Below are 26,846 nucleotides of genomic sequence, written 5' to 3' on the forward strand. Positions count from 1 at the left end.
CTCCCCAATGTGTGGCTGATTTCTTTACGGCCCGCAGCAGTAGAAGAGGCCTGGTGTCCGCGCTCATCGCTTCATCTGACTGCCCCCCTGGAGAAGTTTGTGACCCCCCACGGAGGATGAGGTCTGCACCGGCCAATCCGGGAACAGCTCGCGGAGAGACCCGATCCCCTTCAGAGATGGAGGAGGTGAGTGATGATCCAGCACCCATCACATGCACTAGCTGTCATCCACCAAAAAGAGCGCCCTACGTCTTATCCATGTCAGAAAATGCTATCTCTCCCTCAGCTAGCCCAGACAAAAGAAGACCTAGACTAGAATCAGCCATGCAAACACTACTACCCCCACTAGGCAGTGCAGAATTAATTGACATGCTTCCTTCCTCAAATCAACCCACGTCGGAAGCATTTATTAAAGAAATGATGGTGGCACTAAGAAATTCTATGCACGAAGACCTCAACTCTGTCTCATCACGTCTCATTAGCGCTTCAATATCAGAGGTGGAGGAAAGAACCACTCACATCGAGCACAAGATGGAGGAATTAACTAACTCACACAACACACTTATAGACGCGCACTACTCATTAGAGGATGACGTGTCCCAGATTAAAATTAAAAAGGCGGATCTGGAAGATCCCAACAGACGGAACAACGTCAAATTTCGTGGTATCTCTGAAAAAATTATTCCGGCAGAGCTGAAAGACTTTCTAACACAACTGATGAAAAAAATGCTGCCTTCTACTTCCTCTGAGGAACTTATTATTGACAGAGCTAATCGTCTACAAAAACCAAAATTCCTCCCCGACAACATCCCGTGCGATGTTATAGCGAGGATCCACTTCTACCACATCAAAGAGGCCCTTATGTATGCTTCTCGCAAGGCGCCGGATCTCCCCCCTCAGTTCACAGGCATCCAACTATTTGCGAATCTATCGGCTGCCACCATCCAAGCCAGAAAAGCATTTAGTCGCATAACTACAGCACTCAGAAGAGAAAAAAATCCCATATAGATGGGGTTACCCCACGAAATTAATACTCCACAAAGAGGGATCAAATATCATCATCAGCAATCCTGAAGAAGGGGTAAAGATTCCAAAATCCTGGGGCATTCACATCTCAGATAGACCCCAGGAAAAAGTTGACAAACTCCCCTAGAAGGTCTGGGGAAGGGTCGCACCATTCCTCTCCCCGCTGAAAAGTCTCTGCCTATAATTCAGATTAAAGGTTCCTAAACGTCAGGCGAACTTTTTCCCCCCAGCATATATGCAGGTTCCTGACCCTGCTAGAAGAACTTTGTTGTTGCTATATTTTCTTGTGTTTTATCGGCTACCTAATCGCAAGCTTACAAACAGCTCCCTACTGGGTTATTTGGACTGGTACCATATGCCGATTGTTCATGTTATAAATATTTCTATTTCCTTCCCTTATACCTCTCCCTTAAAAAGTGGTTTTATAATAGGGGTTCGTAGCTTCCACAACGCTTCTTCAACTAAACCATGGCTGTAAAAATATGCTCCCTCAATGTTAAAGGCCTAAATTCTCCTTTCAAGAGATCATCTGTCTGGAAAGATGCCCTTCAACAAAATGTAGATATACTATGCCTCCAAGAGACGCATTTCGCAAGCTCTTCCCATCCCCAATTTTCACACAAGAAATTTCCAAACATTTTATTTTTCTGTGCAGATAAGAAAAAATCAGGAGTGCTGATTGCATTCAAAGATACTATTAATGTCTCCCTTATGGAACAAGTCATTGACAACCACGGAAGGTTCATAATATTAGTTGGTCTCTTCAATAATATTCAAATAACGCTGGTGAACATTTATGCACCCAACTCATCTCACATTTCTTTTTTAAACAAAATTCTTAAAAAGATCAGAAAATCACATGTAGGTAAACTCATAATATGCGGTGATTTCAATATCGTCCCCGACAAACAATTAGATTCCACCAGCTCAACAAATAGAACCTCCCCAGTTCTGGCCCCGTGGCTCCATAAAGAAGCACTATATGACACCTTCAGATGTCTCAACGCATCCTCAAAGGAATTCACATATTACTCCCCCTGACACAGGTCTTTCTCTAGGATTGACCTGATTTTAGTCGATAGATGGACCCTCCCTGGAACTTCATGCACTGAAATAGGAGATACCACCTGGTCGGACCACTCCCCTATATACCTCTCGCTTAACGCAGGCAACTCTAAAATAGCACCGAGAAATTGGAGAATAAACTCCTCTCTCATGAGAATACCCCAACATAGTCAGGAGATCAAACAACACCTAGCTGATTATTTCTCAATTAACACAAACTCAGATACAAATATATTCTCCACATGGTGCGCACACAAAGCGTTCATTCGGGGCATATTAATCAAAATCAGCTCCTACCAAAAGAAGAAAAAACTCCATATGACCGACATTCTCTCACAAATCTCAAACCTAGAGCAGACTATGCAGTCCTCTCCCTCAATAACGCTTCATAAAGATTTGATGAACCTCAGATTGAGTCTCCGAAGAACATTAATTGAAGAGTATGACAAAACATCCAGAATTTCAAAAGTGAACTATTACTCAGAATTCAATAAACCATCAAAATTGATGGCAAAATTGGTAAAGAAATGCCAAGCGACATCAAAAACTCCATATCTTATTAAGCAAGACGGTTCAGGAACAAAAATAACCCATCCCCAAGATATAGCTGACGAGTTTAGCCACTTTTACGCTGAACTCTACAACCTCAACAACGATCCAACAACCCCTCAACCAGACAGTCTCCAGATCAACACCTTTCTAGAAAAAATAAATCTCCCACGCATCAGAGGAGCAACTTACAGAGCTAAATACCCCTATATCACCCGTGGAAGTTCTCAATACAATCAAATCCCTAAAATCCCACAAGGCTCCAGGTCCAGACGGTTTCTCAAATTAATATTATAAAGATTTTGCTCTGGACCTGGCCCCTTACCTCTCTGAAACATTCAATAAAGCTACTTTATGTGGCACTTTCCCAGAAGAGATCCTCAAAGCCACCATAGTTACCATCCCTAAACAAGGTAAATCCTTAAGTTCTACAGCTAACTATAGACCCATTTCCTTGTTAAATTGTGACATAAAAATATACTCAAAGATACTAGCCCAACGATTGTTAAACATGCTCCCACAAATTATCCATAGCGACCAAGTGGGTCTTATAAAGGGTAGGCAAGCACCGGATGGCACTAGGAGAGTACTCAATCTACTATCAGTGGCGGAGGCGAACTGCACAGCATCCTTAATTCTGGCTTTAGACACAGAAAAAGCCTTTGATAGGCTCCACTGGGGGTTCGCCTTCGCCACTTTGAAGAAATTTGGCTTTAGAGGAGACTTTCTCAGAGCCATTCAAGCTCTCTATAGCACTCCTTCCGCAGTGGTTCTGGTGGATGGCACCCTCTCAAAAAACTTCAAAATAACAAACGGCACCCGCCAAGGGTGCCCTTTGTCTCCACTATTATTTATACTAATCATGGAGCCATTTGCTGAATCTATCAGGCTAAATGCTAAAATCAGGCCTAAGATAGCATAAAATCAGTCTATTCGCTGACGACGTTCTACTTCTACTCACCGATCCCTTATCCTCATTGAGAGAGGTAAGAGAGACAATACAACACTTTAGTAAGATATCATATTACAGACTAAACATAGATAAGTCACAAATTCTGGGAATCAATATCAACAAATCGTTAAAAGACAGCATTCAAAAAGAATTCCCGTTCTAGTGACAGGAAAAAAATATTCACTACTTGGGAATCAAACTATGCTACCCAATCAACAATATAATTTCTGCAAATTTCTCCCCCTTATTAGAAGAACTCCAAATGGAACTCAAAAATCTTGCGACTAAAGAACCGTCCTGGCTAGGCCGCGTTGTCCTATATAAAATGCTAATTTTGCCTAAAATCCTGTATTTTTTCCGTACACTAACTCTACTGATTTCTAGGATGGAAATTTCTAAATTTCAAAAGCAACTTTCTAATTTTGTATGGGGAGGAAAGAGACCTAGAGTTGCCGCAGCTATCCTGTACCTCAACAGAAAACAAGGTGGCCTAGGGGTTCCCAACTTGTGGTCCTACCTACACGTGATAAACAACAACCAAACCAGATATTGGGTAGGGGAAACCGCAGGCCCAGGATGGCTCCAAATTGAATTCCATCATAATTAATGAAACCTCTCCTTATGGCTTCCCTTCTTAGCTCTCTCATACCCTCACTTCCTCCAATCCAATATCTGGCCTCAATGTCCCCACTAATGCGTGCATCTCTCCACTCATGGAACTGGCTGGCACAAAAAAACAAAAATCAAACAGGGAAAGACAACGAAAAACTTCCTCTTTCTACCCTTGAATTTTTTATTCCCAACCTGCACCTGAAACCTTGGGTGGAGAGTGGCATAAATGTAGAAAACCTGATACAGGAAGATGACATCATCCCCTTCCATACTTTAATGAATCACTACGCTTTACAAGCAAAAGAAATGTTTAAGTACCTCCAGATTCGTTCCCTTCTTCAAAGCTCCCAACTCTGGAAGGTGAACATACCAAATTAAAATTTAAAAATTCTCAAAGGCTCCGTTCCTCTGTCTCGGTCCCTGGTGAGATCATGCTACGATGCTCTCTGGAAACATGAGAGAAACAAAAAAAAGTTCATCTCCTCAACTGGGAGAGAGACACAGGAGAAAAAAAAAAATCACAAAAACAATGGATTTCAGCATTTGAGTGGGCCAACAAGTCTACCCTCAATGCAAATGTTCTTGAGGTCCATATAAAAGTGGTGACCAGATGGTATTATACCCCGGTGACCCTAGCCAGAGCCTTTCCCAACACAGGTGATACCTGCTGGAGACAATGTGGCCTCCAGCTTAGTATATACCACATCTTCTGGAAATGCCCACAACTCACACGGTTCTGGGACAAAGTTTTTTCTCTCATAGAGAAAATTACGAAAAGTACCATTACCAAATCCTCAAGACTAGCAATTCTCCTATTAGATAGCAAGAGGTTCCCAATCCAATCGAGGAAGATTGTATGCCATATCCTCCTCGCTGCTAAACTATTAATAACAAGAAAGTGGAAGAATGAAGTGTCTCCTACCATAACTGAGTTATTACAGACAATATCAGATCACAGTATATATGAAAAACTATATGCTCAAAAGAATGGAGGATTTGGGGCTTATCTGAATAAATGGAACCCATGGCTTCAGATGTTCCCCCAACTAACCACTTCTCTCCCTCCCTCCTCCTTCCCCCCCCATCCCCGAAAAAAGCTCACAAGAGCTTTCTTTCTTTCCTTTATTTCTTTCTTTTGATTCTTTGATATACACTGGCTGAAAAATTAAACTAAGTCAATGTTTTGATTATACACAGAAGTTAAATATGTTTATTCAATGTATGTAACGTTCTATTTTCATAATTGTTTCCAAGAACTATGATTCAACAACTGGACACAAGAACAGCAGTATGCACAATGCTACTATACTCTTGTCTTATGCTGTAATTTTACTAAAGAAAATACCAATAAAAATCTAATGGTTAAAAAAAAAAAAAAAAAAAAAAAAAAATGGCCATAATGCTCCCAATGCTCCCAAATTTTTCTGTGATGCTATGATGTGAAGTTGCCCTTCAGTACGATAACTCTCATCTGCTCTATGCTGTCCATGACCACAAAAATGTTTTGCCACAGGTAATTCTATCTTCCCCCTGTAATTGAGTGGTGATGAGATCTCACCCGCGCTCTCAGTTTTTGTCCGATTTCCCTAAAATAAAGGCCCCCAACAGGACATTTACTGCACCGGATCAGGTACACAACATCAGATGTGGAACATGTGAATGTCCTGGGATCTTATAGTCCTGCTGTGTGTTGGGGTTATGTATCCTGTCCGCGGTCCGTACATGTCAGCAGGTCTTACAGCTCCTTACATTACAGGGATCTTATAGTCCTGCTGTGTGTTGGGGTTATGTATCCTGCTGGCGGTCCGTACATGTCAGCAGGTCTTACAGCTCCTTACATTACAGGGATCTTATAGTCCTGCTGTGTGTTGGGGTTATGTATCCTGTCCGCGGTCCGTACATGTCAGCAGGTCTTACAGCTCCTTACATTACAGGGATCTTATAGTCCTGCTGTGTGTTGGGGTTATGTATCCTGTCTGCGGTCCGTACATGTCAGCAGGTCTTACAGCTCCTTACATTACAGGGATCTTATACTCCTGCTGTGTGTTGGGGTTATGTATCCTGTCTGCGGTCCGTACATGTCAGCAGGTCTTACAGCTCCTTACATTACAGGGATCTTATAGTCCTGCTGTGTGTTGGGGTTATGTATCCTGTCTGCGGTCCGTACATGTCAGCAGGTCTTACAGCTCCTTACATTACAGGGATCTTATAGTCCTGCTGTGTGTTGGGGTTATGTATCCTGTCTGCGGTCCGTACATGTCAGCAGGTCTTACAGCTCCTTACATTACAGGGATCTTATAGTCCTGCTGTGTGTTGGGGTTATGTATCCTGTCTGCGGTCCGTACATGTCAGCAGGTCTTACAGCTCCTTACATTACAGGGATCTTATAGTCCTGCTGTGTGTTGGGGTTATGTATCCTGTCTGCGGTCCGTACATGTCGGCAGGTCTTACAGCTCCTTACATTACAGGGATCTTATAGTCCTGCTGTGTGTTGGGGTTATGTATCCTGTCTGCGGTCCGTACATGTCAGCAGGTCTTACAGCTCCTTACCTTACAGGGATCTTATAGTCCTACTGTGTGTTTGGGGATCTGTATCCTGTCTGCGGTCCGTACATGTCAGCAGGTCTTACAGCTCCTTACATTACAGGGATCTTATAGTCCTGCTGTGTGTTGGGGATCTGTATCCTGTCCGCGGTCCGTACATGTCAGCAGGTCTTACAGCTCCTTACATTACAGGGATCTTATAGTCTGCTGTGTGTTGGGTTTATGTATCCTGTCGGTGGTCCGTACATGTCAGCAGGTCTTACAGCTCCTTACATTACAGGGATCTCATAGTCCTGCTGTGTGTTGGTGTTATGTATCCTGTCTGCGGTCCGTACATGTCAGCAGGTCTTACAGCTCCTTCCATTACAGGGATCTTATAGTCCTGCTGTGTGTTGGAGTTATGTATCCTGTCCTCGGTCCATACATGTCAGCAGGTCTTACAGCTCCTTACATTACAGGGATCTTATAGTCCTGCTGTGTGTTGGGGTTATGTATCCTGTCTGCGGTCCATACATGTCAACAGGTCTTACAGCTGCTTACATTACAGGGATCTTATAGTCCTGTTGTGTGTTGGGGATCTGTATTCTGTCTGCGGTCCGTACATGTCAGCAGGTCTTACAGCTCCTTACATTACAGGGATCTTAAAGTACTGCTGTGTGTTGGGGTTATGTATCCTGTCCGCTGTCCGTACATGTCAGCAGGTCTTACAGCTCCTTACATTACAGGGATCTTATAGTCCTGCTGTGTGTTGGGGTTATGTATCCGGTCTGCGGTCCGTACATGTCAGCAGGTCTTACAGCTCCTTACATTACAGGGATCTTATAGTCCTGCTGTGTGTTGGGGTTATGTATCCTGTCCGCGGTCCGTACATGTCAGCAGGTCTTACACCTCCTTACATTACAGGGATCTTATAGTCCTGCTGTGTGGTGGGGTTATGTATCCTGTCTGCGGTCCATACATGTCAGCAGGTCTTATCGCTCTTTACATTACAGGGATCTTATAGTCCTGCTGTATGTTGGGGTTATGTATCCTGTCTGCGGTCCGTACATATCAGCAGGTCTTACAGCTCCTTACATTACAGGGATCTTATAGTCCTGCTGTGTGGTGGGGTTATGTATCCTGTCTGCGGACCGTACATGTCAGCAGGTCTTACAGCTCCTTACATTACAGGGACCTTATAGTCCTGCTGTGTGTTGGGGATCTGTATCCCGTCTGCGGTCCGTACATGTCAGCAGGTCTTACAGCTCCTTACATTACAGGGATCTTATAGTCCTGCTGTGTGTTGGTGTTATGTATCCTGTCTGCGGTCCGTACGTGTCAGCAGGTCTTACAGCTCCTTACATTACAGGGATCTTATAGTCCTGCTGTGTGTTGGGGATATGTATCCTGTCTGCGGTCCGTACATGTCAGCAGGTCTTACAGCTCCTTACATTACAGGGATCTTATAGTCCTGCTGTGTGTTGGGGTTATGTATCCTGTCCGCGGTCCGTACATGTCAGCAGGTCTTACACCTCCTTACATTACAGGGATCTTATAGTCCTGCTGTGTGGTGGGGTTATGTATCCTGTCTGCAGTCCGTACATGTCAGCAGGTCTTATCGCTCTTTACATTACAGGGATCTTATAGTCCTGCTGTGTTGGGGATCTGTATCTTGTCTGCGGTCTGTACATGTCAGCAGGTCTTACAGCTCCTTACCTTACAGGGATCTTATAGTCCTGCTGTGTGTTGGGGTTATGTATCCTGTCGGTGGTCCGTACATGTCAGCAGGTCTTACAGCTCCTTACATTACAGGGATCTTATAGTCCTGCTGTGTGTTGGGGTTATATATCATGTCCGCGGTCCGTACATGTCAGCAGGTCTTACAGCTCCTTACATTACAGGGATCTTATAGTCCTGCTGTGTGTTGGGGTTATGTATCCTGTCTGCGGTCCGTACATGTCAGCAGGTCTTACAGCTCCTTACATTACAAGGATCTTATAGTCCTGCTGTGTGTTGGGGTTATGTATCCTGTCTGCGGTCCGTACATGTCAGCAGGTCTTACAGCTCCTTACATTACAGGGATCTTATAGTCCTGCTGTGTGTTGGGGTTATGTATCCTGTCTGCGGTCCCTACATATCAGCAGGTCTTACAGCTCCTTACATTACAGGGATCTTATAGTCCTGCTGTGTGTTGGGGTTATGTATCCTGTCTGCGGTCCGTACATGTCAGCAGGTCTTACAGCTCCTTACATTACCGGGATCTTATAGTCCTGCTGTGTGTTGGGGTTATGTATCCTGTCGGCAGTCCGTACATGTCAGCAGGTCTTACAGCTCCTTACATTACAGGGATAAGTTCCTGTTTGTGTGTCGGAGGGCAATGCACTCCTGATTATAAGTTTCCTCAGACTTGGAGGTCTCGGACTTTGTTTTAGTGTTTGGCGCATAGTCCTCCCAGCTTACACGAAGGATGGCCCGAAGACACTTTATGTGGAAAATGTCCAAATGCTGGATATCACTTTATGAAAGCACCACGTTTGAGATGTGCAGAGCAGTATAGGTAATATAATTGCCTTATAAAACAGGAGCTTAGTTTGTAATATGAGGTCGTGCGATTTCCAAACTCTTTGATTGCATTTGCCAAAGGCAGCAGCAGGCTTTGCAATACATGAAGATATTAGAATGCTGATACCTCTTCTATTACCTGGTTTGCGAGGAGAAGTGGATTATCTCCCATAGATGTAGCTCTGCAGGTTGCCTAAGGATCTTGGTATTTGATGCATTTATCACAAGGCCAAATTTGCAACATGGATCATCTAAATAACTCAAGTATGACTGCAGGTTTTCCATGTCAGTCATAAGGCAAACACCGTCGGCATACGGGACTTCAAGTACAGACCATTGTTCCACCTTGCATTTGGCTTTAAAGCGAGACAAGTCCAAGACACTCCTATGGAATCTCACGCTAATCATCATTTATTCACAACATTTTTTCAGGATATCATTCAGCACAGCTGCAAAATAAAAAGGAAATAAGGTAGAAGCCGTTACACGGCCTTATTTCACATCACTAGTGACTGGGAACTGATCTGTAAGCTCGTTTTAATGTGATACATTGACCATAATGCCATCATGGAATCGACAGACCATGGTGACAAAGTTTTCTGGACATCCAACCTTCTGCAGAACTATCCACAGTACAGACCTTGGTACTCAAAGGCCTTTTCTAGGTCAACAGAACACAGAGAGGTCACAGTGTTCTTCTAGTTTTTTTGCCTGGAGATGCTTGACCACAAATATTGCATCAACCGTGCCTCTATTCAGATGGAAGCTACACTGACTTTCAGGAAGCAACTTCTCTGGGATCGTATTAAGGCGGCTCTTAATGATATGAGCCAGTTTCCAGCTGCAGTGCCTCTATATGATCTGCAATATGACGAAGTGTTACGTTTGCAGATGGAGACATTTTTCCACTCTTGTGGTACGGTTTCCAGTCTCCAGATTTTCAGAACCAGTTCAAACAGTCTATTTCATACATTTGGCATTTATAAATCCAGCTAGCGGGCCATCTGAATCGGGAGTATTACCATTTTTCAGTTGTTTTATATCATACTTAGATGAAAATGGAGTAATAGTCCAAAGACATTGGGTTTGTAACAAACAAGTCATGCCAGGTGAATATCATTTCCTTTTATGACAGAATCACCGACTGGGTTGATCAGGAAAATGCAGGGGATATAGTATAACGTGACTTCAGTAAATCATTTGACGTTTCTCATACCATCCTAATCGAAAAAAAATGACCAAATATGGGATTGACAAGGCAACTGTTGGTGGATTCACAACTGGCTGAGTGATCGTACTCACAGAGTGGTCATAAATGGCTGCACAACCAAGTGGGAGAATGTATCAAGTGGGGAACCACAAGGCTCTGTCCGAGGCCCAGTGTTGGTCAACATTGTTATAAATGATCTGGAGGAGGGAACTGATGGGAAAATGATCAAATTTGCAGATGAAACAAAGATAAGATAGGTAACACTAGGGAAGAGAGACTACTCAAAAAGTTCTGGACAAACTAGATCCATGGGCAATACCTAACAGAATGGCATTTAAAAATGGATAAAAAAAAGTCCTACATCTGGGCAAGAAAAATGAAGAAACCACATACAGAATGGGAGGAATTGGGCTAAGCAGCAGCACATGTGAGAAAGACTTGGGTATACTAATAGATCATAGACTGGACATGAGTCAACAATGTGATGCAGCAGCCAAAAAGGCAAACACAATTCTGGGATGTATTAAGAGAAGCATAGAGTCTAGATCACGTGAGGTCATTATCCCCCTCTACTCTTCCTTAGTCAGACCTCATCTGGAATACTGGGTCCAGTTCTGGGCACCCCACTTTATAAAAGACATAGACAAACTGGAGCAAGTTCAGAGAAGAGTTACCAAGATGGTGAGCGGTCTGCAAATCATGTCCAATGAGGAACAGTTAAAGGATCTGGGAATGTTTAGCAGAAGAGAAGGCTGAGAGGAGACTTAATAGCTGTCTACAAATATCTGAAGGGCTGTCACAGTGCAGAGGGATCAGCCCTATTCTCATCTGTACAAGGAAAGACTAGAAGCAATGGGATGAAACTGAAAGGGAGGAGACAGATTAGATATTAGACAGTGAGGGGATCAATGAGTGGAACAGGTTGCCACAGGAGGTGAGAAGTTCAATGGAAGTTTACAAACAAAGGCTGGACAAATATCTGTCTGGGATGATATAGTGGATCCTGCACTGAGCAGGGGGTTGGACCCAATGACTCCGAAGGACCCTGATGACCCCGGAAGACCTGTTGACCCTGGAGGTCCCTTCCAACTCTACCATTCTATGATTCTATGACTATCCATGCTGCCACATCTCTTCTGTTGCACTCTATGCATTTTTATTGTGTCTGGATCCTGGTGTCAGAAACGGGCATGTGGCTGTGAAGTGGGTGTGAGTCAGGAGAGGTTTATAGGGTTGCATGCAGGCACTAACTTCAGTCTGGAGTTCATATGGCCTGGTGGCGGTGGGGTTACTTAGAGGACGATGGAGTTTGTTTGGAGTGTTTCTCAGATACAATGTCAAATATCCCACTACTTTTATGTTGCCATCTTTTCTTTTCCTTTATTTAGAAAACATCAATGCCGTAATAACTTGAATATGTACATTTTCTATTTTAACGATCACAATTGTAGGACCTACTCAGTGATTTTAGAAGACTCTGAATGGGCCATTGCATAATTAGGATTATTGTGTGATGACTTTTTTGCTTATCTGTGTTGGCGATTATCACAAAAACGATGCATGGAAAGGTCTAATATTGGAGCTGGCCATAAGGTCTGAGATTAATTTCATTCCCTTTCTTGTACATTGGAGATGATGGGCATCCTTGGCAGCTCTCATTCATTATTAGAAAAGGTTACGATGATACTCCATTAACAAACACTTTCATGGAGGGAGCAGAGTACAAATTGAAGTAGAAGTGTATCCTTTCAAATGCCTTCTCCACATCCAATAGAAAAAGCAGAGAAAGAATCTGAGAGGCCCGAACACAAGAGATCAGATTTATTGTTCTGCGGGTACCATCATGGCTTGTCTACCTCGTGTAAAGCCTACTTGGCAATTCTGGATTATTTTAAGGAGAACTGTAAGAAGACTTGGGCTAATAGTGTGGCATACATTTTTGTATTACAATTATCAGTGATCTAGGTCTGAAATTTGCTGGAAAATTGAGGGGTGTGCCTGGTTTTAGGGATTGCCTATAGAGGCTTGAAGCATTTCTAGATGAAGACTCCCTCAAAAAGTGGCTTCAATAAATATTCTAGTTAATTACGGGGATAAGAGAGGTTTAAAAAAAGATGAAATACCTTGTTAGGTGGTGCAGCTGGGACCTGTGGTTCACCAGGTTTCCATGAGCAAACCTTCACAGGTGAGGGTTAATTGAGCTGGCTAGGTATAATATTCTCCAGCAAACCCCCCTGCACATAAATGCAAGCTATATCAGAAGGGCTGTCATAGTGCAGAGGGATCAGCCCTATTCTCATCTGCACAAGGAGAGACTAGAATCAATGGGATGAAACTGAAAGGGAGGAGACACAGATTATATATTAGACAGTGAGAGGGATCAATGAGTGGAACAGGTTGCCACAGGAGGTGGGCAGTTCTCCTTCAATGGAAGTCTTCAGAGGCCGGACAGACATCTGTCTGGGATGATTTAGTAAATCCTGCACTGAACAGGGGGTTGGAAACGATGACCCTGGAGGTCCCTTCCAACTCTACTATTCTAGGATTCTAAGCTTCTTTTGCCAGAGAATGCAGGTTATTTTATCCTGTTTATGCATTCTGTGTTATCCGACTCTGAGCTTGGTTTTATGCATGTCTAGTCTGTAGTGTCTCTCACCTTACCTGAGGATGGTCTGAAAACCTGCAGTCCTCATCTGCATCATTTTCAGACCCCCTCTCCCCTTCTCTTTGACAGGTGTGGCCTCCAAATGTCTGTCTTATGTGCGTGTCAGATGGGTGATGCCTGACACGGTTTCCTTTAGGTCAGTATGGTGTCTGACTTTTTCCCCTTGGTGTGAGGAAAATTGTGTTAGCTATGGTTTATCTGTATGTATGGGAGCTCTGAGTGGGGTTTCTGTGTTGGGTTTTCTGTCACCCTAGGGTTTTGCTTTCATGCAAGATGTGTGGTGCGTGTCTGTGCAGGTGGCCAGACGTGTGTGAACAATGTTGTGTTCGTTGGGTCTGTGCAGGTGCCAGACAAGATGTATGAACAGTCGTGTTTTATCTTGCATGCAAGTCCCTGGGGTGTTGGTGTGAACAGCGACATGTTCAGTGTCTGTGTAGGCTTCCAGAAATCAGGTGTGAACATTCCTGTTCTGCGAGTTGGTGTGAGCTGTATCCTGTCCTGCTGTGGATCGTTGCCATCCAGGTATAGGTATGTCCCTAGGTTCCAGTACAAGGCCCTCCTTATCAGGACGATCACCCTGCTTGCAGGCAGGTTTTCACGTGATGGTTGCCCTGTTATAGTAGGGATTTATTATGTCTGCCCATGAGTGCAGTATGTAGTCCTGCCTTTAGTATTTAATGTGCATTGTATGTGTGCTTATCGTGTTTGTGTGAACGTCGTCTTGCATCCATGCTGGGGTTTGGGGCCATGGTTTTGCATAGACGTAACTCACCTTTAAAGTGTAAGATGCTCTGTGGAGTGACTGGACATTACCTGGATAGCGATGGGGAGCAGATGGTCCTGGGGGTCCTTCCACAGCAGACACATGGGGGCGCTGATGTATTGTTGCTTCCCATTTATAGATTCGTTGGCTGGAATTCCCTGAAGACTCTTGTAGTCGGCCAGGAAGACATTCCCGTTCTGGAAGATCAGCACATGGTCATGACATGTCAGAGAAGCTTCATCATCAATAGTCGTCGTCCTCACTCAGAATGCCCCACCTGAAGCTCTTTTTGAAGGTCTGTGGAGATCCCCAGAGATGCAGCCACCATGCTGCTGGTGACTGGGAAGTTCTCCGGTAGGTTGAGGCATTTCCGTATCAGCATTGGGTTGACGCCATTCAGGTACTGGTAACCAAAGAAGGTGTCCTCATTCCAGATCTGGGAGACTTTATCTGGAGACGACAGAAAGATGGAGACTGGTTTATAGCAGACAATGACCATTAATGTAAAAACTGCAGGTGGGGGAGGGCAGAGGTTAATAATACACGAAATAATGAAGAACGTTTGATACCGTGTCACCAGTAGAGCAAAATGTGACTGTTTCCAGCAAGTGAAACCAAGTAATCTTGTAGATAAGACACTTTTTGATGGCTAACAAAAATGTATGATGTTACAGCGAGCTTTCAAACCTCTCAAGAATTCTTCCTCAGGCATAATGAAACGTGCATATTTATACACACATTCATATGACAAGGCACAGACATGGTTGTGATTAGTTTGCACTTAAAAGGATACTACAACAGGATGAGTAGAGAAATAAAAACATACTTAAATGCCCACTGGTAAAGTTGTGAAGGTTTTATGGTCCCTGAATTAGTGTTGGGGGGGTCACCAGGCCAGAGTGTTATCTGTGCTTTAGATTTCTCATACTTCCTAGTCACGCACTAAAGCTCTTGAAGAATTTACCCCTTTGTTGAAAGTGTCAAAAGTTGTTATAAATTTGTTCTCCCAAATTCTGTGGCTTTGTGATTTGAAATTGCCTTTAAGTATAACAACTCTCATGTGTTGTATGTTGTGTTCATGACTAGAACGATGCTCGGCCGCAGGTAATACTGTCTTCCTCTCTTTAATTGTGTGGGGATGAGATCTCATCCTGGCTTTCAGTTTTTTGTTTCTCCAACATAAAGGCCCCAACAGGACATGTACCGCACGGGATCAGGTAAATGTCCAGCCTTTATGCTGGAGAAACAGGACGAAAACTGAAAGTAAGGATGAGATCTCATCACCACTCGATTAAAAAGAGGAAGACAGAATTACCTGCGGCCGAGCATCGTTCTAGTCACAGACACAACATCGAGCACATGGAAGGTAGTAGATTAAAAGGCAGCTTCCAATCTCAGAGTCACAGAAGAATTTGGGATTACAGGTTTATAACCATCATGGACGCTCTCAGGACCGGAATTATATCATCTTATGGGTTTTATGCAATTCACAATGTTCTAATGGGCCTATATCGGGTATTCTTACCTGTTTTTATATTATATTAATATGTTTATACAGTTTTAAGTTTCCTTTTAGGGTATCAGATGATTTAATCCCCTTATTATACAACATTTTTTATTAGGCTAGCCCCAGTTGCTGTTTTAACTATGTATTATTCAATACATTTTTAATTAGCCATTTTAAACTACAGATAGTCCCCGACTTGCGAATTTCGCTAGTTGCGAACAATCTGTTCTGCACAGTATGATGTAATGCTATGGCATTACATCATGCTGTGCAGGGAGCGGAGAGGCTTCTATCAAGCCTGATAGAAGCCTGTCCGGTCAGATCGCGGTTGCTGGGCAGCCGGGGACCTTCTGAAAGGCCCTAGGGCTGTCTATGCAGAGCGCCTAGCAAGCCGTGCGCTTGATAGGCACTCTGCATAGGCAGCCCTGGGGCCTTTCAGGAGGTCCCCGGCTGCCTAGCAACCACACAGCGTCCCGCGATCTCATCGTGGGACGCTGTACGGGCCCCCTGAACGTCGGGTGCAGGCTGTTCTTACAGCGGGCACCCGGCGGCAGCAGTTCCGACGAGCCGCGCCGCTCGGCGGAACTGTTAACACTCTAAATACCGCTGTCAGAGCGGTATTTAAAGTGTTAACAGTTCCGACAAGCGGCGCGGCTCGTCGGAACTGCTGCCGCCGGGTGCCCGCTGTAAGAACAGCCGGCACCCGACGTTGTATGGAGCGGGGTCCACCCGCGATCCCCTCCATACAACCATTTGTTCGACTTGCGAACAAAACGGACTTGCGAATGGGCTCCCGGAACGGAACCTGTTCGCAAGTCGGGGAGTAACTGTATTCCCAAGGTGCACATGTCCCCCTAATCCTTCATCACACACATTGCTTTACTCCTTACACACCACCATTACTCTGTCACATCACAGACAGCCCTGGAGATCGGCAGGGCATGAAATCACACTGATAACAACCACAAGACGTAAATCAAAGGAAACTTACTAGAGATGAGCGAACGTACTCGTCCGAGCTTGATGCTCGGGCGAATATTAGGGTGTTCGGGATGCTCGTTACTCGTGACGAGTACCACGCGGTGTTCTGGTTACTTTCAGTTTCCTCTCTGAGACGTTAGCGCGCTTTTCTGGCCAATTGAAAGACAGGGAAGGCATTACAACTTCCCCCTGTGACGTTCAAGCCCTATACCACCCCCCTGCTGTGAGTGGCTGGGAAGATCAGGTGTCACCCGAACATAAAAGTCGGCCCCTCCCGCGGCTCGCCTCAGATGCCTTGTGAGTTAGCTGAGGGACAGTGCTGCTGGTGCCGGAGCTGCTGTAGGGAGAGCGTTAGGAGTTAGTGTAGGCTTCAAGAACCCCAACGGTCCTTCTTAGGGCCACATCTACCTGTGTGCAGGCTGCTGTTAGCAGTGGAGAAATTTTTTATTTTTTTTCCCTCAAAATCGGCAGTGCAGAGCATTGCACCCGGCATTAGGGACAGAAGTGGTGTATAGGCAGGGAGAGTGTTAGGAGTGAGTGTAGCCTTCAAGAACCTCAACGGTCCTTTCTAGGGCCAAATTTAACCGTGTGCAGTACTGTGCTGGCTGCTGTTAGCAGTGTTGCATATTTTTTTTTTTCAAAAAATCGTCTGTGCAGAGCATTGCACCCTCCATTGATACTACAGGGACAGAATTGTGTAGGCAGGGCCACAACACAGTTATTGTTCATTGAATATCCGCAGTGGGGCCCTCCCTTTGCAAATTTGCGAAAAAATTATATTTGGCCAGCCTGTGTCAGTCCTAAGGTCTCCGTGTACGTGTGTGCTGCGTGGAGAACGTACAAAAATCAGACGCAACCAGCTACGCTTTACTGCAGGCTGGCACCATTGTCTTTCCTGACTGGCAAATACCTGCTCTGCCAGAGTTAATAACTCTGCTACACTAAAGTTGTGTGACACTTTTTCAGGGCCACACTACAGTTATTAAACGTATTGTTCATTGAATATCCGCAGTGGGGTCCTCCCTTTGCAAAAAAGCGAATTAATTATATTTGGCCTGCCTGTGTCAGTCCTAAGGGCTCTGGGTACGTGTGTGCTGCGTGGAGAACGTAAAAAAAATCAGATGCAACCAGCTACGGTTGAGTGCAGCCTTGCGCCAATTTCTTTCCTGCCTGGGAAATCAAATCACTGGTAATACACCATGCTGAGGGGTAGGGGTAGGCCTATAGGACGAGGACGCGGAGGGCCAAGTGAGGGTGTGGGCACAGGCCGAGCCAGTGCGGTGGCCAGGGGTAGAGGCAGGGCCAGACCGAATAATCCACCAACTGTTTCCCAAAGCGCCCCCTCGCGCCATGCCACCCTGCACAGGTCAAGGTGCTCAACGGTGTGGCAGTTTTTCACAGAGACGCCTGACGACCGACGAACAGTGGTGTGCAACCTTTGTCGCGCCAAGATCAGCTGGGGAGCCACCACCAACAGCATGCGCAGGCATATGATGGCCAAGCACCCCACAAGGTGGGACGATGCCCGTTCACCGCCTCCGGTTTGCACCGCTGCCTCTCCCCCTGTGCCCCAACCTGCCACTGAGATCCAACCCCCCTCTGAGGACACAGGCACTACCGTCTCCTGGCCTGCACCCACACCCTCACCTCCGCTGTCCTCGGCCCCATCCAGCAATGTCTCTCAGCGTAGCGTCCAGCCGTTGCTAGTGCCACAGTTTGCGCGCAAGCGCAAGTACGACGCCACGCACCCGCACGCTCAAGCGTTAAACGTGCACATTGCAAAATTGATCAGCCTGGAGATGCTGCCGTATAGGCTTGTGGAAACGGAGGCTTTCAAAAGCATGATGGCGGCAGCAGCCCCGCGCTACTCGGTTCCCAGTCGCCACTACTTTTCCCGATGTGCCGTCCCAGCCCTGCACGACCACGTCTCCCGCAACATTGTACGCGCCCTCACCAACGCGGTTACTGCCCAGGTCCACTTAACAACGGACACGTGGACAAGCATAGGTGGGCAGGGCCACTATATCTCGCTGACTGCACATTGGGTGAATTTAGTGGAGGCTGGGACAGAGTCAGAGCCTGGGACCGCTCACGTCCTACCCACCCCCAGAATTGCGGGCCCCAGCTCGGTGGTGGTATGTTCGACGGTGTATGCTTCCCCCACTAAAGCACCCTCCTCCTCCTCAACCTCTGTCTCGCAATCAAGATGCTTGAGAAAGACCCCATGAGGGTCGAAACGTAGCATGTTCTTGGAGGAATAAATTATTTATTTTTGCATTACGCCCTGGATGCTGCCACGAACCTTTTTGTGAGATATCGCAATCAAGATGTGTCAGCAGCAGCACGTCGCCAGCAGTCGGTGTCACGCGGCGTGGCAGCACAGCGGTGGGCAAGCGTCAGCAGGCCGTGCTGAAACTACTCAGCTTAGGAGAGAAGAGGCACACGGCCCACGAACTGCTGCAGGGTCTGACAGAGCAGACCGACCGCTGGCTTGCGCCGCTGAGCCTCCAACCGGGCATGGTCGTGTGTGACAACGGCCGTAAGCTGGTGGCGGCTCTGCAGCTCGGCAGCCTCACGCACGTGCCATGCCTGGCCCATGTCTTTAATTTGGTGGTTCAGCGCTTTCTGAAAAGCTACCCCCACTTGTCATACCTGCTCGGAAAGGTGCGCCAGCTCTGCGCACATTTCCGCAAATCCCACACGCACGCTGCCACCCTGCGCACCCTGCAACATTGGTTTAATCTGCCAGTGCACCGACTGCTGTGCGACGTGCCCACACGGTGGAACTCTACGCTCCACATGTTGGCCAGGCTCTATGAGCAGCGAAGAGCTATAGTGGAATACCAACTCCAACTTGCGCGGCTCAGTGGGAGTCAGCCTCCTCAATTATTTACAGAAGAGTGGGCCTGGTTGGCAGACATCTGCCAGGTCCTTGGAAAATTTGAGGAGTCTACCCAGGTGGTGAGCGGCGATGCTGCAATCATTAGCATCACCATTCCTCTGCTATGCATCTTGAGAAGTTCCCTGCAAAGCATAAAGGCAGACGCTTTGCGCTCGGAAACGGAGCCGGGGGAAGACAGTATGTCGCTGGATAGTCAGAGCACCCTCCTGTCTATATCTCAGCGCGTTTTGGAGGAGAAGGAGGGGGAGGAGCATGAGGAGGAGGGGGAAGAGACAGCCGGGCCCACTGCTGAGGGTACACATGCTGCTGGGCTGTCATCCTTTCAGCGTGTATGGCCTGAGGAGGAGGAAGAGGAGGAGGAGGAGGAGGATCCTGAAAGTGATCTTCCTCGTGAAGACAGCCATGTGTTGCGTACAGGTACCCTGGCACACATGGCTGACTTCATGTTAGGATGCCTTTCTCGTGACCCTCGCGTTACACGCATTCTGGCCACTACGGATTACTGGGTGTACACACTGCTCGACCCACGGTATAAGGAGAGCCTTTGCACTCTCATTCCCGAAGAGGAAAGGGGTTAGAGAGTGATGCTATACCACAGGACCCTGGCGGACAAACTGATGGTAAAATTCCCATCCGACAGCGCTAGTGGCAGAAGGCGCAGTTCCGAGGGCCAGGTAGCAGGGGAGGCGCAGAGGTCAGGCAGCATGTACAGCGCAGGCAGGGGAACATTATCCAAGGCCTTTGCCAGCTTTATGGCTCCCCAGCAAGACTGTGTCACCGCTCCCCAGTCACGGCTGAGTCGGCGGGAGCACTGTAAAAGGATGGTGAGGGAGTACGTAGCCGATCGCACGACCGTCCTCCGTGACGCCTCTGCCCCCTACAACTACTGGGTGTCGAAGCTGGACACGTGGCGTGAACTCGCGCTGTATGCCCTGGAGGTGCTTGCTTGTCCTGCGGCTAGCGTCTTGTCAGAGAGGGTGTTTAGTGCGGCTGGGGGAATCATCACAGATAAGCGTAGCCGCTTGTCAACCGACAGTGCCGACAGGCTTACACTCATCAAGATGAACAAAGCCTGGATTTCCCCAGACTTCTCTTCTCCACCAGCGGACAGCAGCGATACGTAAGCAATACGTAGGCTGCACCCGCGGATGGAAGCATCGTTCTCTATCCCCATCAAAAACGGGGACATTTCTGCTTCATCAATCTGTGTCTAATATTCCTCCTCCTCCTCCTGCTCCTCCTCCTGAAACCTCACGTAATCACGCTGAACGGGCAATTTTTCTTAGGGCCACAAGGCTCACTCATATAATTTTTCTAAACAATTTTTATACGTTTCAATGCTCATTAAAGCGTTGAAACTTTAACTTGAACCAATTTTTTGTTAAACTGGGCTGCCTCCAGGCCTAGTTACCACTTAAGCCACATTAACCAAAGCGATTAATGGGTTTCACCTGCCCTCTTGGTTGGGCATGGCCAATTTTTCTGAGGTACATTAGTACTGTTGATACACCAATTTTTGTGGGCCCTCGCCTACAGTGTAATCAAATTAATTTTTAGCCCACCTGCATTACAGCTGACGTTACATCCGCTGTGTTGGGCACTGCAATGGGATATATTTATGTACCGCCGGTGGGTTCCAGGGAGCCACCCATGCTGTAGGTGCACACGGAGTTTAACCTACATGTGTCCACTTGTAAAGAACCCCAGTCAGACTGGGGCATGCAGTGTGGGCCGAAGCCCACCTGTATTAAGCACGACATTACTACCTCAGCTGTGTTGGGCAATGCAATGGGATATTTCTATGTACCGCCGGTGGCTTCCTGGCACCCACCCATGCTGTGGGTCCACAGGGAATTATAAATGCATCTGTTTCCACTTGTAAAGAACCCCAGTCAGACTGGGGCATGCAGTGTGGGCCGAAGCCCACCTGCATTAAGCACGACATTACTACCTCAGCTGTGTTGGGCAATGCAATGGGATATTTTTGTGTACCGCCGGTGGGTTCCAGGGAGCCACCCATGCTGTCGGTCCACAGGGACTTCACAATAGGGAGTTGTACCTGCCTGTGTCTATGAATTAAAAAGCCCGGTCTGACTGGGGCATGCAGACACCTTGACAGAATGAATAGTGTGTGGCACATAGGTTCCCCATTGCTATGCCCACGTGTGCAGCTCCTGATGGCGGTGGCACAGGATCATATTTCTCATTGCTTCTGTACAGCATTGTGGGCTATCACCCCGCCCCTTTTAAAGAGGGTCGCTGCCTAGCCGTGCCAACCCTCTGCAGTGTGTGCCTGCGGTTCCTAGTCATGGCAGACGCACTTCTAAATAGACATGAGGGTGGTGTGGCATGAGGGCAGCTGAAGGCTGCGCAGGGACACTTTGGTGTGCGCTGTGGGGGGGAGGGGGGCGGTTGGGCAGCATGTAACCCAGGAGAAGTGGCAGCGGAGTGTCATGCAGGCAGTGATTGTGCTTTGTTGGAGGTAGTGTGGTGCTTAGCTAAGGTATGCCATGCTAATGAGGGCTTTTCAGAAGTAAAAGTTTTTGGGAGGGGGGGGGGGCACTCTTGCCGCTATTGTGGCTTAATAGTGGGACCTGTGAACTTGAGATGCAGCCCAACATGTAGCCCCTCGCCTGCCCTATCCGTCACTGTGTCATTCCCATCACTTTCTTGAATTGCCCAGATTTTCACACATGAAAACCTTAGCGAGCATCGGCGATATACAAAAATGCTCGGGTCGCCCATTGACTTCAATGGGGTTCGTTACTCGAAACGAACCCTCGAGCATCGCGATAATTTCGTCCCGAGTAACGAGCACCCGAGCAGTTTGGTGCTCGCTCATCTCTAAAACTTACCGAAAGTGTCGGTTCTGTTGAAGTAGAACATCGTCTTGATGTCTTCTAGATTTCTCCAGGAATCGGTGTTGCTCATAAAACCTTTTAATCCTACTTCAAGTTTCCTGTAAGAAAGCAGAAAGTAATTCATGGGGTGATCAGTGACAGGCCAAGACAGAAAGCACAATGTAAGGGTGCGGTATTAATTAGAAGACCAACAACATGTTACATAGTATAAATGACTACTAAATCAGAAGCCAGCACATCGGCACCCACCAAATCACCTTGTAGACCTTAAGGAGCATCCACTAGTAACTATATACATATGTACTCAGGCAGCAGGGTAAAGTCTGGAACCCACCCAGTATTAACATTGGAATGACTCCATGGTTTAAGATGTGTTGGGCCAGTGATGGAAGCTTCTAGACTCATCCTCCATCTTCAAGTACAACACACTTGGTACAAGATGACATTTCACCCCGTTGCACCTTCATTCTGTATAATTGGGTTTTGTGGGGAAACTTACGATAGAAGCACGGTGACCAAGAAGCTGCCACGCTTTTCATCTGAGTACTGTTCATTGATGGGAAGATCACCAATGCCGTCTGCATCAATGCAGTATGGGCAACCTGGGGCATACATCTTCCATCTGTAAAACAATCCCAAGTATTAAACATAAATGGGGAACATGTTCCTGGGGTACCCCAAAATCCACATCACATGGTCATCCTGCTGGGGGAGCACTCACTTGTAAACTTCTCTATTCTTCTCCAGTTCCATCTTCCGTTGATCCATGTAGAGGTTGCCAGAGTTTGTGGATAATATACTGCCTGAAATAAGAACAGGTCACAATGGCTGTAAGTAGCGCCCCCTGCAGAGAATAAAAGTCTTAATGTGAGTGCAGGCATCTGAAAATATTCTTAAAGGGAACATGTCATCAAAAATCACAGCAGTCATCTCATTATCATCACAGGCAGGATTACACTGAGAGGAGACACCTATGTATAGATAACACAGGAGCCACCATTCACAATAGTCAAAGCTCACCTCCTCCCCTCCCTGTACAGACAGGATTATACTGAGAGGAGACACCTATAGATAACACAGGAGCCACCATTCACAGTAGTCACAGCTCCCCTCCTTCCCTCCCTGCACAGACAGGATTACACTGAGAGGAAACACCTATATATAGATAACACAGGATCCACCATTTACAATAGTCACAGCTCACTTCCTCCCCTCCCTGCACAGACCGGATTACACTGAGAGGGGACACCTATATATAGATAACATAGGACCCACCATTTACAATAGTCACAGCTCCCCTCCCTGTACAGACAGGATTACACTGAGAGGAAACACCTATATGTACATAACACAGGAGGCACCAGTCACAATAGTCACAGCTCACCTCCTCCCTGTACAGACAGGATTACACTGAGAGGAGGCACCTATATATAGATAACACAGGATCACCATTCACAATAATCACAGCACACCTCCTCCCCTCCCTGTGCAGACAGGATTACACTGAGAGGAGACCCCTATATATAGATAACACAGGAGCCACCATTCACAATAATCACAGCTCACCTCCTCCCCTCCCTGTACAGGCAGGATTACACTGAGAGGAGACACCTATATGGAGCTAACACCATTCACAATAGATAATCAAAGAATAATAGAGTTGGAAGGGACCTCCATGGTCATTGGAGGTCAACAATCTTACACTAATCTCCTTCCAAATAACAGCCTCACACTTCTCCCAACACCCCCCACTGTCGTAAGCATTGCTGAAACACTTATTCTGAGATGACCCGTAGCTGGTCTGTCGCACTCTGCATGATGTCTTCTCTGGACTAAAATCTGATTCCTTTTAGAGTATTTTCAGCCTGGGGGAAAAACCAGAAGTCACATGGAGCCACCGGGAGAGAGGGAGCCTGACCCTCCACTGAGATGCGCACATCTTTGAAGTGGTTGTACCACTCCTAGATCTGTGTGGTGCCCATTGCTACATCCGCAGAGGCCTTTTGAATCTTGCGGATTGTTTCCACTTAGGATTCATCAAGCTTTACACAAAATTTAATGTGATCGCATTGCTCAAGTTTTTTTGTCATTTTGTCAAAAAAGAGAATCATACGGCACTCAATTACACTTTCTAACTCATCGGCTGTCTGCCGGTGACTGACAGCTTCTACAGTCAGGAAAAAAATCCAAGTCGCCTAAATACGTGGACCGAACCCCACACCTCCCTAGCTTCATTTGTTTACGCAGAAAAACTTAAGGTTGGATAAGTTTGGAACACACTGTATATCTTGGCTTTAGTAAAGCATCTGACAAAGTATCTCACACCAGACTTATTGAAAAAATGACCAAATCTGTGAGTGACAAGGCAACTGTTAGGTGGATTCACAACTGGCTGAGGGATCGTACTCACAGAGCGGTCATAAATGGCTGCACATCCAAGTGGAAGAATGTATCAAGTGGGGACCACAAGGAACTGTGGTACACGTGGCTTCACTCGCCAAATGAAGGTATCAAATGAAGCCAAGTGTTCCAGATTTTGAGGGTCACCCACATGGGTGCAGGTATGGCACTTATACGCTAGGTCAGGCCCCTTAGTACTAAGCCTCTCAATCTTTGTTCTGAGCTCACCACTCTGCGCTCCTGTCCCACCACTGGGTTATAGTCGGTAGACGACAGCCACCACCCCACAGATACCAATTGACTAGCCAGGTAGTGACAGTGGAAATGGGGAAGGGTTAACCCCCTTCCATCCATGGGCAGGCAGAGAGTTTCCAACTTGATTCTTGGGGTTGTTGTATGCAAAGGAGTATTTTATGGAGAACTGTAAAAAATCTTTTAGTGATCAGGATAGGGACGTTCTGAAACATATACAAAAATTTGGTTAATAACTTCAATTTAATTAGGTTTACACGACCTACTAGGGTCAATGCAAGTGAAGCCCATCGCGTTGCCATGTCTCCTGCCCAGTCCAAAAGTGGAGCAAGATTATCTGTGTAAAAATGGCCACTATTCCCAAATAGGTGATGCTATCTGTCCACTCCGGTAGGGTGGAGGGCAGGGATGGCTAGTAATGCCGCAGGGGCATGGACCGCCAACAGCCCAGTTTTATCCCAGTTAACCCTTACTCTGGAGTATTCTCCGTAAATGTTAAAAATTGAGAGCACCGAGGCCAAAGAGGATTCTGGGTCTTACAGAAACAGAAGAGTATCATCGGCGTACAATGCCACCCGCTCTTCATGAGTTCTCAATTGGAACCCTGTGACTGCCGTTGACAGTCGAATCTGTAATGCAAGCTGCTCAAACGCGATAGCGAAGAGGGCTGAGGACAGAGGACAGCACTGACACGTCCCTCTACCAAGGGAAACCTGCTTAGATATATGGGTGTTTGTCCACAACCGTGCTACCGGAAAATGACACAGCACCTGTACCCACTTAATAAAGGTTGTCCCGAACCCAAAACGAGCCATCACTTCCCACAGATATCTCCACTCCACCGAGTCAAAGGCCTTAGCCTGATCAATGAAGACCAAGGTACACTTCCCTCGGTTGGAATGTGACAGCGCGAGGTTAGTGAAAAGTCTTGTGACATTCATAGTTGTACTCTTGCTTGGCATAAATTCTGACTGATCAGCGTGTATGATGTGACTAAGGGCCCTATTAATACGCATTGCCAGAACCTTAGCCAGGATTTTAATATCATTATCGAGTAGGGAGATAGGCCGATACGAGCCACAGTCCCCCGGATCCTTCCCAGGCTTGGGAATCAAGACTATCAAAGCTTCACACATAGCTGATAGCAGAACCCCGTCCCGAAAGATAGTGTTCAATACCACAAGGAGTTTGGGGACTTTAAATTCTGAGGTTTTTTTGTACCATTTCATGGGAGCCCGTCGGGACCCGGGAATTTCCTGTTTGGGAAAGACTGAATAGCCTCTACAATTTCTTCCTGCTCCAAGTCACCATCCAGCATTGTCACACTAGTCTGGGGTAATGTCGGGAAAGTAATAGTGTCAAGGTCGGACTTTAGGGCTTCATCAGGGCAAACGAGCTGGGAGGTATACAGGCAACAAATACATTATTGATGCATCTTGGATTCCTACAAATGGGGGTATAGCGGGGGCATGGCCTGAATGCCGACCGAGCCAGTCGCACTTCACTGAGCTCTCTGGCTAATCTCTTCCCCAGCGACATAAAAAACAACAAAAAGGGAAGAAAAACCAGCCTACCAGCGTCAGAAAAGACCAGGGACAGAGCGGAGATGTCTAAGAGGAGGACATCCAAACACCCGCCGCATAGAGTGTCGGACTTCTTCACAGCCCGCACCGCCGGCAGAGATGGAGCCGGCAGTAGCTGACAGCCCCCCCGCTCCTGCTAACCCCGACACTGAGGGAGAAAATACGAGCCCTGCAGCTGCCTGCTTTGAGGGAGCCAGCACTGTCGGCAATGAGACAGGAGGAAGCGCTGGAGGCTCTGCACACCGCAGACTACCGCAGGCACCTCGCGAACAGCATCAGAGAAGGGTGAGTGGATAAAATTCCCCTCATAGCTCAGGCGGGAATACAGTTAAAATGGCGCCCACAGCTAAACCCCAAAGGGAGGGAAACCCTTCCCCCTCCTCAAGCCCAGAAAAACAAAGGCCTAGAATAACTTCTCCATCCCCATCAGCCAC

The 26,846-nt window shown here is 46.7% G+C and overlaps 1 protein-coding gene across 1 annotated transcript in view; it reads right to left on the reverse strand.

Moving 5' to 3' along the window:
* Positions 1–26,846, reverse strand: part of LOC136591773 (polyunsaturated fatty acid lipoxygenase ALOX15B-like) — a 132,455-nt gene that overhangs the window by 57,460 nt on the left and 48,149 nt on the right. Inside the window, exons 3-7 of the mRNA XM_066588550.1 lie at positions 22,899–22,980; positions 22,677–22,799; positions 22,172–22,275; positions 14,204–14,376; positions 13,977–14,123 (exon numbers count right to left, since the gene is read on the reverse strand). Of these exons, the coding sequence (XP_066444647.1) occupies positions 13,977–14,123; positions 14,204–14,376; positions 22,172–22,275; positions 22,677–22,799; positions 22,899–22,980 (629 nt within the window). The remainder of the gene's footprint in view (positions 1–13,976; positions 14,124–14,203; positions 14,377–22,171; positions 22,276–22,676; positions 22,800–22,898; positions 22,981–26,846) is intronic.

This window comes from Eleutherodactylus coqui, chromosome 1 (genome assembly GCF_035609145.1).
Source record: "Eleutherodactylus coqui strain aEleCoq1 chromosome 1, aEleCoq1.hap1, whole genome shotgun sequence".
NCBI lineage: Eukaryota > Metazoa > Chordata > Amphibia > Anura > Eleutherodactylidae > Eleutherodactylus > Eleutherodactylus coqui.